We start from the raw sequence: 14100 nt of genomic DNA, 5'->3' as shown, positions 1-14100 counted from the left end.
CATTATCTTTTTTTCTCACAGAATCACAAAAATTTAAAGTATTTCAGCTACTATCTAGTATAACCCATACCCCAAAAGAATCCTTATTGGTGATCACTCAGCTTGGTGATCTGATCAGGGCAAACTATAGAGAGAAACTACCTTATTTGTGGAAACTATGCCTTTCAAGATATACCATTGTTGTTTATCTGTCTTTCCCATTCTAAACCTTTCCAGACTAAGTATTCACAATTCTTTCAAATGATCTTCATATGGAATGCTCTTGAAGCACTTCATCATCCTGTTCAATGTCATTTAACCTCCCTGAGGCTGTTTTCTCACCTGTAAAACAGGGCAATAATACTTGTACTATCTATCTTGTGGCAATAATTATGAGAAAATGTGAGGCATTAGCTCTAAGTCAGTTTTCCATTTGACTTAGTCCCCAAAAAGTGACACCATTTGAACTAATGATTTTGAGTTTGCAGGATGCCTATAAAGAAGAATTGATCAAGTTTTTCTAACCTTTTTAATTTCTGTATTGGGCAGTAAGTGTCTCTCTCTATGAGTGAGTCTTTGGTAAACCAGTACATATTAGGAAAGGAAAGGGAAAGAAATACATGAATAAAACCCATTATATAAAAACCTATATTATCCTGGTTGCAGAGAGAGAAAAAGGAAAGAGAAATAAAATCCACCTCATTCCATAGCTAACTTTAGGCCACTTTCATGGATCAAGGACTTAATTCTCATTGTTTTCATTAGACTGAGATATTCCCCCTTCCCTTCATCCAACAGTCATGAGCATGTACAAAGAACAAAGATACAAAAGTTTATTTACACATGAGATTTTAATTTAACTTTAAACTCCATTTTAGCCATTCTCTGGCTCCTTAAGCATGCAGTAGGCACAGGGAAAAGGTTAGAGCTTTCCATTCAGCATTTCATGTTTTGGAAAATCTTGTTTATGAAATGGGACAGCAGGGCTAGAAAAGACCCTAACATACCATCTATAACGTTACATTCTCTTGGTCTCAAAGTAAGTCAGTGGATTTTTAAAAATCTTCTTGGAATGACTGAAAATACACACATTTTCCAAAAGCTTTTGGAAAGTCTAAATAAAGTACAAACTCAGATCAACATTTGTCAGCATATTTAATTGCTCTTGAAAAATGCTAGTAGATTATTAAGGTTTCTCTAATGAGCTATATTAAATATACTTTGAATTCTAAAATGCTGGTCACCTTCCACAACATCTTTATCAAAGGGTGTGAACTATGCCCTAAACACGTTTTTAATGTATATAAACTATATTGTTAATTTCCCTTAATCATATTTAACCTCCATAAATGTCTAAATTCTTTCTAAACTGTTTATAATTTTTGATTATGCCATTTTTGAGATAGAAAAGTTCCTTAAGCTTACTATTTGCTACATGAAGTACTACCTTGTTATTATGTAGAAAAATTTTCTTTAAAGATGCAAGTCTTGCTTTCTTGTTCTTCTAGGATTTCTGAGACAAAATACCTATATTTCCTCTTCCTCTGCTGCAATTGGTATTAGTGCTCCTTTAGTACAGTGACTTAAACATAACAGAAAGTATTTATGTTTATTAATAAACATTTATGTTTACTATTTCAAGAGAACTAAAGTGTTACCACTTTTGAAAAAAAGCCAAAATGGACTAGGAATTCTCAAGCATGAGGATGTATAAAGATTAGGAATTTTCCGATAAGCTAAGTCTAGGAGAACCTATGAGATACACAGGATGTAAATGCCTTATAGGCAAGGACTACATAATAGCTTTGTTTTGACTATGGGCAAGTCACTAGAACTATTTCACATAACTAGTGTGAAAATTAAATGAAATAATGTATGGACATTGCTTTTTAAACTTTAAAGTGCTGTATAAATTTTAATTATTATTATTACTGTCATCATCATTGTTCTTTTGAGACAAATAGCACCAACACTGCTAGGAATCTCATAGTTGCTAAGCAAAAACTTATTGTGTAAAGCAGGGTCCATTGGGATTACTCATGGATCATATTTTATTTTGGGGAATGAGCTAACTAGAGAGTAAAGCATGGGATAAAAACAGTATGGTTTTTACCTATACATAAAGCACATATGTATGTATATAAAGTATACACCTACTACAAAGTATTGATAGCTACAGTGAACCTGCTTTAAGAGTATGAAGAAAAGTTTCTTAACAGCAAATGTCCAAGATGGAATGGGGTGCCACTCAGTCAAGGGGTAGAAGACTGCCTTTCTTTGTAGGTCTTTAAGTAAAGACTTGATGACCACTTGTTAACTTTAGTACAGTTGGCATTCCTTTCATGTATGGGGTGGTCTAGAGAGCTCCTGACTCCCTTTCAATTCTCCCACTCCGAGTTTCTGTAACTTGAAATTTCTAGTCTCTTCACAAGGTAGTAAGTATCCCCTTTCAACTGTCCTAAAACCCTCTCTGGAATTTAAATGCCCCCAATTTTAATATTCTAGTTTGACAATGAAGTCCAGGTTTCTGTCATTCATGATTTTATAAAGTTTAATAACATCAGTTCTCAAATATTCCCTATGTAGACTTAAAATCTTTAAAATAAATGCCCTTGATCACTAATATTATTTTTTTGGACCCTTTTCAGTTCTCTAGTAACCTTTTAAAGTCAGAATGGTCAGACTGACTAGGAGAGATCCTAATTAATTGGGGAAAAGAGATCTTGACCTTGCCAGCCTTGCTACTGCAGCAAATTGCTTTGACAATGCAAATCTGACATGAATGATAAATATTTTTAATTACTCCCGCAAAATATCTTTATATTTCAGGGTGAGTTTAATGGGTTTTATGTGTTTATATTTGTTCCTAGTGTGCTTTACATCTTAAAAATTTTTGTGGTGTTGATAATAAAGGCTGTTTCATACTCAAAACATGCCCTTAATGCCTTTGCAAAAGGTGGTGATCCTATTACCCACTTTGAGGGAAACCTAAACAAAATGTATAAATAAGATTTACCCGGGAATATTTGGAATTTCTGGAGCAAGAATATGCAGGGTCTATGTACAGACCCTATATCAAACCTAAACTGTGTTAGCCTAGAGTCCTTAGGGAAAGCCCTATGATATACAGGTCACCTTTTATCAGAAAAAAAAACACCCTAGAATATTCAAGTTTCAATGTAGCAAGGAATTAGAGAAATAGGAAAAAGTATGATGTAGTGAATAAAGTGGTTGGACTTGGATTCAAATTGTGCTTTGGATGTTTACTAAGCTAGACCACCGATTTAACCTGGGCCTCGGTTTGTTTCCTCACTTGTAAGATGAAGATGATAATACTTGTACTACCTTCTTTCTAGGGTTCTTGTGAGAAGCACTTGGCAAACCACAATGTGCCACACATGTAAATTATTTTTATTCATTCATTAAACATTGACCAAAAGTCTTTGATGCTATTTTATTTCCAATATCTTTTGCTGATTCCTCATACTTTGTTGTCTATTTCAGCTGAAGCAGTAGTATACTGAATTAATTAAAGGAATTAATTTACAACTACTACCAAATACCTAGCTTGGATCCTGATAGCTCATAGAAACATTATATAACTAATATGTACTTGTGTATGCATACACATACACATATATGCATATATATACACATACAGATATCTATATATGTTGGATGATTTCTTGCATTTGACTATAGTGAAACCCCTCCATTATTTTTTTGTCAAGTTACAGATTACTGAGCTCTTTCTATAGTTTATCTATGTCAAATTTAATTGTTATCTAGTACTCATAAGAAGGCTTACTAACCTTTGAAGAGCTGGAAATTTCACCATGTATTTTTCTCCTTTACAGACAAAACTACTAAGAATTATGTACCTTCACAACCAGTTCTGATAGTTCTGAACTCTCTTTTTTCCTTTACCTATACCCTGCAGTCAGCTACTTCAAAGCTACTCCCACAATCTTAAATTTCTTCATCCTTTGGATGACTACAACTACCTGCAACTTAAGATCACCCCTGTCGATACCTGGCACTTCTTTTTTTTTCTATTCCCAAGGTCAAAAAACATAGATAAAAAAAAGATGTTAAACAGGAAACTGGGAAAACATTTTTTATAGCAAGCATCACTTTATCAGGAGTTGAGCCAAATATATGCATATATATGTATATATATACTTATATATATATATACACGTATATATATATATATATATACATATATATATATATATATATATATAAAGTCAAAGAATATGAACAAGGAAGTTTTTAGAAGAAGAAATCAAAGTTGACAATAGTCATATAAAATGCTCTAAATCACTACTGATTAGAGAAATGCAAATTAAAACAACTCTGTGATATCACTTTATATCCATCACATTTTCTAACATGACAGAAAAGGAAAATGACAAAACTTGAAGTTTGGAAAAATGGGGAAACTAATTTAAGTTAAAATTTAACTTAAGTCAAAAAGAGTGTTCTCCTATCCCAGTTTGAGGGGAGCAGATTGTATGACTTCTGGTCTCTCTGGATTTATATTAATGTGGATTCACAGCTCAGTTAGGTAGAACTTTGTTTTAATTAAACTAGTTAATTATCTCTGTGTTGACCCAAAGTCCCCAAATTCACTTAAAATTCCTCAGGAAATTTCATTCTCTTAGGTAATTTGAATAAACATGTGACCTATTGATATATTTCAAGCTTCAGAATCTTCTGGGGAAAATTACTTTGGGATAGGTGCCTTGAACTGAAGATAATGCTACCATCAGCAAAATATCTTAAGGTGCTCCTTTCTCTCTAACAGAATCCAACTAGTAAATTCACAAAGGACTCATGATTAATTAGGAGAGATGAGACTAGTCCCAATTCTTAGTCACTCACTCACTGTGTATTACTGTTAGTCACTTCATTTTTTCTGGGTTTTCACTTCCTATCTACTAAATTGCCTGCTGTACCAACCTTACAGGGTAACTAGGAGAATCATGAGAGATAGAACATAATAAAGTGCCTTGAACATAATTAAGTGTTTAATAAATGTTTATTGATTGGTTGGCTTAAAAAATTGATATAATCCTGAGTAAAGCAAAGACTTGATGAAAAGGAAGTAAGAAAAAGAACTGGGAAAGATAAATTAATATTTTTGTTACATTTAGTTTCTTGGCAACAACGAAAGCAGTTATCAATATTTCATAAATATTCCAAACTCTTAACAAAAATAAGGTTACCAGTGTTTGTCTTACATTTATTTATTACTATCATAATGTTTATGGCAGAGTCTCTGCTGGAATTTGGGGCTACTTTATGTGGTTCTGGCCTTGGGAACACAAATAGTATCTCATTTGATCCTCACAGCAACCTAATGAGGCTCGTTTTACAGTTGAGGATACTGAAGGAGACAGAAGTTAAAAAACTTGCCCAGGCTCACACAGTGTCTGAGGCTGGATTTCAACTCAGGTCTTACTGACTTCAGGCCCACCACTGTACCACGTAGTTGTCTCTAAGTAGCACTTTGAAACTAGTTACTACAAATTGTAGAGGGGATTTCTGTTCTTGTGTGAGTAGCTTAGACGACTCCAAGATCCCTTCCAACTCTGAGAGTCTATGAAGAGTACGCCACATGGAGTGAACTTTAAGAGAGACTTCTTTTCCTCTGAAACAGGAGGGAAGGATGTAAGGCTAAATAAATAACTTCCAAATGAAACATTTTGCCAGTAGGAGGTAATGGGTAGAGGGGATGAGCAATTCAGGTCTCAAAGACAAGAATAACTCTTGAATTGATATTCAATTCAAGGAGTATGGGAGTGTGGCTGGTTTACGTTTAAGGGATGAGTTAAAAATTGTTAAGTAACAGTAAAGACCAAGTTGAAGCTAACATAAATTCTGTAGTGGGCCAGGGCTACATGAAAATATATATATTTTAACATTTTAAAATTAATTAAGCCACTTATATCCCTCAAAATTGCCATAAGAAGTATATTGACATGTAATTTTGCACTGAAAATTTTTAAAGAGAAAATTACAAACACTGATGCCTTCTCAAAGAACTCTCAATATTACTCTGTGGAATACTAAGGTTCCCAATATAGCTTGGCAAATTCTGGTATAGTAGAAAGAGGATTAGTCTTGGAGTTGGAACACCAGGATTCAAGTTAAAAAAAGATATGGTATGAATTAAACTATGAATTATAGGGACTTATGAGTTCCCTTCCCACTCTGAGATTCTATGGTAATATGACAATACACAGAATAAGTATTTTCTTTCTGAATTAATTTGCCAGTAATGATTTACCTAATTCACCCCTAAACTGATAACGACCCTTTTTTTTGCATGGGGCCCACATGCACATAAAGACACCAGCCATAACTGGAGCTAGTTTGTGGCCATAGAAGATAATTTTGATCAAACCTGAAACTTTAATTATAACAAAGTTCTATCTAACTGAGATGTGAATCCACACTAATATAAATCCAGAAAGACCAGAAGTCATGCAATCTGCCTCCCCTCAAAATGAGATGGGGAAGACTTTTTTACTCTCTTCTTACTACTAATGGGGAACCACAGGTCTTTATCCTTTAAATTTCTTTAAGGTCACTGTGACCACCCCATTACTAAAACAGAATTGTTTCTTCAAGCATAACCTTAACTGCTTTATTCATTCTAATTTAAAATCATTCAAGGAATGGAACATCTATGGCTTCTTTTAGAAGATCATTACACAGTCTAAGAAGCCTCACTCTGGGCATTTTTCTTTTTACTCCTTTTGCTCAATGAGATCCTATTATTTCTACTCTGATTTATAAAAGTCAGGTGCTTATTGTACTTCCTTGGGGAGCATTACAAATTAAAGATACAATCAACTCACAATCACCTTCTGGCAACCCCACCAGAAAAGGAAAGATGCCTATCCATTTAGCACAACTTAGCAATGCTTTAAAGAGAAACAAAACTCATTAATCCTCTAAGGTCTACAGGTAACATGGCTATTACACAGAGGGGCTGGTCTTTCAATAAGGAAGCTCTGGATTCAAATTCTGTGTCTGAAGTTTAAACCTTTGTGACCCTGAAAGAATCATTTAGAGACTATTACATGATCTGAAAAGTAAGGATAACCATACTTCAAGGAACTATTCTCTCAGAGGTGTTGTAAGAGTCAAAGAAAATCAAATATTATAAGCAAAGTGCTTTGTAAAGTACCACCTAAATGTCAGCTCTTCTGTTATTAAAAGGCTACCTTGTTAATAAAACTCTTCATCCTAAGGCAGTACTATAAGATTCTTATTTACTTAGACTATTTTTTCTTTATCTCCCCTCCTTGCAAAATACCTAGAATAATATTTTGCATGTTAGTCTCTTTTGAATAAGTTTTTTCAAGCTATGTCTGAAGCATGCTTAGTTCTTTTGCTCTCTCTCAAACTTCAATCTAATATCTACAAATATAACTGTGGATGTTTTCTGAATTTTTGTTTAGAATCAAAATGGATGAAATATACCAGTTAAAATACGCCAGTTGATCATTAGTTTGGAATCCATCATATTTTGGACTGTATAAAAAGTAAATTAAAATCCAAAGAATATTGTGTTCTCTCTATGGAACTGCACCACTCTATTTTCCCCCCAGAGCTTGTTATTGATACCATCCTTTTGTCTTTCCCTTTGCAAAATTTATTTTCCATGTATTTTTTCCTAAACCAGAATGACTTACATTAAGCCAGGTGTAAATTAGATTGAATCCAAGAGAACAGAAAGTTCCTATACAGCAGTGTGTGTGTATCTTTCATTAACTAGTTAGAATATCTGAGGAAATAACAGTCTTAGATCACAAGATAGCCCTAAAATATGTCTATATATAGAGTGAGATATACCAGTTTTATTTTTATTTTATATTTTATTTTATATATATTTATATATTTTTTAAAATATATATACATATACATATATATTTTTATATATATACACATATTTTATATACACACACACACACACACACACACACACACACACACATAATTGCAATAAATTTAGTTGAAATGCCTTCTCTCAAGCTCTCTGGAGAATTTAATTAGGTATTTTAGAACTTAATGTTTAATTAGAATTTAGTTAGAATAATATATCTCACTTTATATTTACATGCATGTCATATACACATGTACATGTATATACATGCACATGAATATACATATATGTACATATGAAATTCATCCAGAATGTGACAACTCCTGAAATCAGAAAATGAGTATACCATTTTCATTGAATGTTCTCAGCACTCAGATAAAATTAGTTATCAAAGCTAATTAAAAATCAAACATTAATATTTATAGGCATCTACAAACACAAAAATGTACATGTGTGCCAAGGATAAAGATTTTCAGAAATTGATCAGACATCAGTTTGGAAATATTCTGAGGAAGATGTAGATCTCAATTTCTGGATACCAATATGATGAGCTTTTGATCCTGGATTGTTGTCAGTCTTCATGCCAGTATCAAGGTTCCACATAAAACTTTTGACTATATTTGGGGAGAGAGGGAATGTTTCTTCAGTCATTCACTTTGAGATCTGGTGTCTTAGCAACATAAGGATGCCTATTTCAATTTGGCATTTCAGTGTTTCAGTGTTAATCAATCAAAGCTCTGCCCTGAGCACAACTGACTATAGGTGTGCTTGTCTGCTCTTGTGCTGTCATTTTCTGTTGATAAGACAGGTGTCATGAGGCTTCTAACCCATCTCCCAAAGCTACACAGGTTAAGTAATAGCACACTACTAAGTCTTAAGGCATCAATACATCAATAACACCTTGACAGATGAGGAAAAAATGCCATTCTCTGTTAGAAAAGGAACAGAATCCTCAAAACTATAACTTTCACAGCACTCAAAATATGATAGCAGAAAATTAGTGCCTGAATTTAAAATATAAAAATATTACTATTCTTAATCTTTGGATAAAGGAATTATAGAAGTATTTCTTAAATAGCCATAAAGACCAAAGGCATATAAAAAAAATAAAATGAAGCAAGAGATTCTAGGAGATATTCCACTGTCACAGAAATAACTTGTAAAACAGGCTCAGTAAAATCTGTGTTGCAAACCTTATTTTTGTCTCCTCATAACTGAAAAACACAGCCTAGATTTAATGTTACAGCAATGGTATGTTCACAAAAATTGAATAGTCATTGGAGATGATATGTCAAAAGTCATGACTGGGAGTCCAATCTCTGTCTCTAAGACAAACTAGCAGGACAAGTTACTTATCCTATTAATGATCTATTAACTCTCTAAGAAAGGAATTCTTAAGCTGGTATATGTTTTTTTAAGTTGTTAACTGTACTTCAGTATAACTAATTTCCTTTGTAATCCTATGCATTTTATTTCCTGCATTTGAAAACATTATTCTAGAGAAGGGAGCCATATATCTTACCAGACAGGTCAAAGTTAAAGTCAAAATGGTGCTTTTTATCAGTGGAGAAAACAGGGGTTCAGCCATGCCTCCCTTTCTCCTCACCCCTAACATAACACATATCTCACAAAGTTGTTGAGAAGAAAGTATTTTGAAAATGTTAAAGCTTTATATACATATGTGAGTTATTACTACTTACTTACAACCTGATTTCTTCTATGATCAACCCTAACACATACATAAGGAGGCATAGTACTTAGGTATCCATGCAAATACACTAAAACTTAGCAATGGACTCTTACAATATTATACTGATAGGGAGCTGCATCGAGATAGAAGACATGCAGATCAAAGGGGTCATGAATCAGGTCCTGGAACCTATAAGTCTGCAAAACTATTAACAGAACCTTTTACCAACGGTATACTGCAAAAATAGGCTAGGGATATATCTGAAAGACAATAGATTTGGTAGACTTTGAAACAAATATGGAGAGGACTTAGGGTAAGGAAGAATAGGAAGGTAAAAGAGAGTAGAGTCAGTTGCCAATTCAGGAGTGGAATTTAAATGGTCCTTTTAAATTAATATATAGACATGACAAATCACATTCTATTTTGCCCCTTATCAGAACAGTAAGAATATACTAAAATTAAACAAGCAAAAAAGCCACATTTCCCCCTATTTATAGAAAAGAAAATATTTCTAAGAGTCTTCAAGTTTTATCACAGCAGGGAACATGTGTTATCTAAACATTGTGTCTCATCCAAAGTTTCCTAGGCACAAGTACTCTGCATATAGTTGGCCCTTTATAAATACAGAATATAAATTTAAGAAGACATAAGTGGTTAAGCCCATTCATGAATGTCTTACAGAATCTATTTTCTTTTCAAAGATTTATTTCATGGAATCATATAATTACAGAAGTAGGTCTACCAATTAAGTAAGGCTCAAGATCATACTTCATTTAAAAATAGCTAGGGATAGAAGGAATATAGCATTTAAATTACCTTTAAAATTAAACAAATTTTCCTTGTAAATGAATGAACTCACTCAATGTAATTTGTGCCCTCATCCTTCTTGTAATCTTTGCAGAGACAATGAAAAATTGAACATCATCATCTACCTAACAAACCTTTATATCCTTGAAAGGTTAAATAATTTTAGTCTTCTCTTCTCTGAGTTAACCAACCTTAAACTTCTTTAATTAACTCAGACTTACGAATTTTCTTTTCTCTGTCTCTAATCATGATGGAACTGTAGAAATAACAATGGATTGGGAGTCAAAGCACACAGATTCTTCTATATGTGTAACCTTATGATCTCTATGACTTCTCTGGGAAATGGGTAACCCATTTCCTCATGTGTAACCCATTTCCTCATGTGTAAAGCAAGAAGATTGTATTAAATGATTTCTAAAGTTTTCTGTTGATCTAAAACATATGGTCTAATTCTATTGACCTTTTCTGAGCTCTATGAGGGCAGGGATCCTATAATTTGCACTTTTTAGTATTCCTTACCATTAAGGACAGAGCCTGGCAACTTGTAAGATATTTCAAATAACCCAGAGCTCATAAATTCTCTAGAATTTCTAATTAGAGAGTTGCTTGGACCACCAAATGTGACTAATCCAGGGTCTCAAAGCCAATATAGGTTTGAGGAAGAGCTTAACTCAGGTCATCCAGACTCTGAAGTCAGATCTCTACTGATAAGATAATGCCATATGTAATTCCTCTATCAATATTCCTTTAAAACAGAGCAAAAATCATTCCACTTTATGGATGATGAAATAACAGCAGATTTGTTCAAGGCTCTGTCCGTGAGATTATTGTGTTCTCCACTAAAATGAACAGATTCACTTCCTAACTTGTCAGATTAAGAGATGAAAAATCTGATTTAAGAGTATTGCTGTGTTCAGGAAATAAAAGTACAATGCAAGCTTGCATAAAAAGAATAATTTTTCACAGTAAAACAGAATTTAATATTTGAAAATTTTATAGGTTATGATTAATGCAATAGTATTATTGTGTGGCAAATCTTCAATGTAAGTGTTTAAATAACACATTGATATAGTATATTAAGGCTTGCCAAATGTTTATCTGACAACTTGCTATCGTGGCAAATGTTATTATTAGGACTTTAGATATAATTATGTAGAAAAAATTTTCAGAATAAAAACATCCTTAAAATTTAACTGTTACATTTGTATACTCTTGTAAGCATGATATTATGTTTTAAACTTCACCCATTAAAAGTATTTCACAATTTCAATATATCTTATAGGTTAAAACATGCACATTCCTTACCTCCTTGCTTGTATATTGTTAATTCTCGTATGGTTTCCAGAAACTGCCAAAACTTCTCATTACTTTCCTCTGCCATAAATTCACTATATTAAAAAAATAAAATGTTTATCATAGGTAGATTGGATAATTATATTGATATAATATATAGATAATATAGTCTATAGATGATTAACAGCTTAGAGCAAGGGTTCTTTTTTTTTTAAAGAATGTTTTTATTCTATTTTTCTCAATTACATGCAAAATAATTTTTAACATTCTTTTTAAAAAATAATTTTCCAAATTCTCTCCATCCCTTTCCCCCTCTTTAAGAAAGCAAGCACTTTGGAATAGATTATAGATGTGCAGTCATGCAAAACATATTGCCACATTAGTCATGTTGCTAAAGAGAACACAGGTGAAAAAAAGAAAGAAAAACAAGAAAAATAAAGTATAAAAACTATGCTTTGATCTGCATTCAGACTCCATCAGTTATTTCTTTGGAGGTAGACAATATTTTTCATCATATGTCTTTTGGAAATATCTTCTAATGTATTTCTGAGAAAAATGAAGTCATTCACAGTTGTTCATCCTTATAATGTTGCTATTAGTTTGTACAAGGATTTCCTGGCTCTTCTCACTTCACTTTCTATCAGTTCAAATAAGTCTTAAGTTTTTCTGGAACCATCCTGATCATGATTTCTTAGAGGACAATAGTATTCTATCACAATCATATACTAAACTTATTCAGCCATTCCCCAATTTATGGCCATCCTCTCAATTTCTAATTCTTTGCCACCACAAAGAGCTGCTATAAATATTTTGGTACATATACAACCTTTTCCTTTTTCTTATCTCTTTGGAATACAGATGTAGTAGTGGTAATTGTATTGCTGGATCAAAGAGTATGCAGAGTTTGATAGCCCTTGGGGCATAGTTACAAATTGCTCTTCAGAATGGTTGGATCAGTTCACAACTGCACCAATAGTGCATTAGTGTCTCGATTTTTTCCATATCCTCCCCAACACTTTCCTTTTCTGTCATGTTAGGCAGTCGCATAAATGTGAGGTTTAGTATCCCTTACCATTTAGGACAAAGCCTGGCAACTTGCAAGATCTCTCAACTAATTCAAAGTTCATAAATTCTCTGGACTTTATAGTTAGAGTTGTCTGGACAACCAAAAATGTATTGTTTCAATTTGCATTTCTCTAATCAATAGTGATTTAGAGCATTTTTTCATATACCTATAGATAACTTTGATTAATGTTTGAATATTGCCTGTTCAAATCCTTTAACCATTTGTCAACTGAGGAATGACACACAATCCTATAAATTTGGCTCTGTTCTCTACATATTTAAGAAATGAAGGCTTTATCAGAGAAACTTGGGGTAAAATTTTACTCCAGTTTCTTTCAAAGCAAGAGTTTTTTTATATTTATTTAGCATTTAATTTTTCCCAGTTATATGTAAACAACCATTTTTAACATTTGTTTCTAAAACTTTGAGATCCAAATTCTCTCCCTTCTTCCTTTCCTACTACCCTCACTGAGCAGGCAAGCAATTTGGTATAGGTTATATATGTGTAGTCATGCAAAACATATCCATAATAGTCATGTTCTAAAAGAAAAATCTGCATTCAGACACCATTAGTTCTTTCTCTGATGATGGACACATTTCTCAACCTAAGTCCTTCAGAGTTGTCATGGATTATTGTATTGCTGAGAATAACAAAGTTATACACAGCTGATCATCCTACAATATTGCTCTTACTTTGTACCTATTACATTTCACTTTGCATCCACCCAAGTAAATCTTTCTAGGTTTCTCTGAGAGCATCCTTCTCATCATTTCTTATAATACAATAGTATTACAATTACATACCACAGCTTATTCAACCATTCCCCAATTGATGTGCATCCCCTCAATTTTCAACTCTTTACTACCAGAAAAGAACTGCTATAAACATTTTTGTACAAATAATTCCTTTTCCTTTTTGTTTTTTATCTCTTTTGGGATATAGCCTAGTAGTGATATGCATATTTTATAGCTCTTTGAGTGTAGTGCCAAATTGCTCTATAGAATGGTTTAATCAATTCACAACTCTGACAACAGTACATCAATTTCTCATTTTTCCCACATCCCCACCAACATTTGTCATTTACCTTTGCTGTCCCATTTTCTAATAGGTATGAGGTAGTACCTCAGAATTGTTTTAACTTGCATTTCTCCAATCAATAGTTATAATATATTTTTTCATATGCCTATAGACAGCTTGAATTATTTCATTTGAAAACTGATTATGGTTTTGATCATTTATCAATTGGGGAACGGTTCTTATTTTTGCAAACTTGACACAGTTATCTATATATTAAAGAAATGAGGCTTTTATCAAAGAAACTTGCTTCAAAATTTTTTTCACAGCTACTAATGTTAACTGAATTTC

General features: G+C 32.9%; 1 protein-coding gene across 5 annotated transcripts in view; it reads right to left on the bottom strand.

The window, feature by feature from the left end:
• The window catches only part of UGGT2 (UDP-glucose glycoprotein glucosyltransferase 2), a 245734-nt gene that overhangs the window by 214008 nt on the left and 17626 nt on the right, over positions 1 to 14100 (bottom strand). For all 5 annotated transcript variants that reach the window (XR_011969897.1, XM_072622097.1, XM_072622098.1 and 2 more), the window contains exon 2: positions 11682 to 11764. Coding sequence is in view for 4 of the 5 variants with exons in the window: in XM_072622097.1 (XP_072478198.1) it covers positions 11682 to 11764 (83 nt within the window). In the remaining variant the exon portion in view is untranslated. The remainder of the gene's footprint in view (positions 1 to 11681; positions 11765 to 14100) is intronic.

This window comes from Notamacropus eugenii, chromosome 6, assembly GCF_028372415.1.
Source record: "Notamacropus eugenii isolate mMacEug1 chromosome 6, mMacEug1.pri_v2, whole genome shotgun sequence".
In the NCBI taxonomy this organism is placed as follows: domain Eukaryota; kingdom Metazoa; phylum Chordata; class Mammalia; order Diprotodontia; family Macropodidae; genus Notamacropus; species Notamacropus eugenii.
Note: the sequence above shows the minus strand (reverse complement) of the source record. Positions and strands in the feature narration are given on the sequence as shown.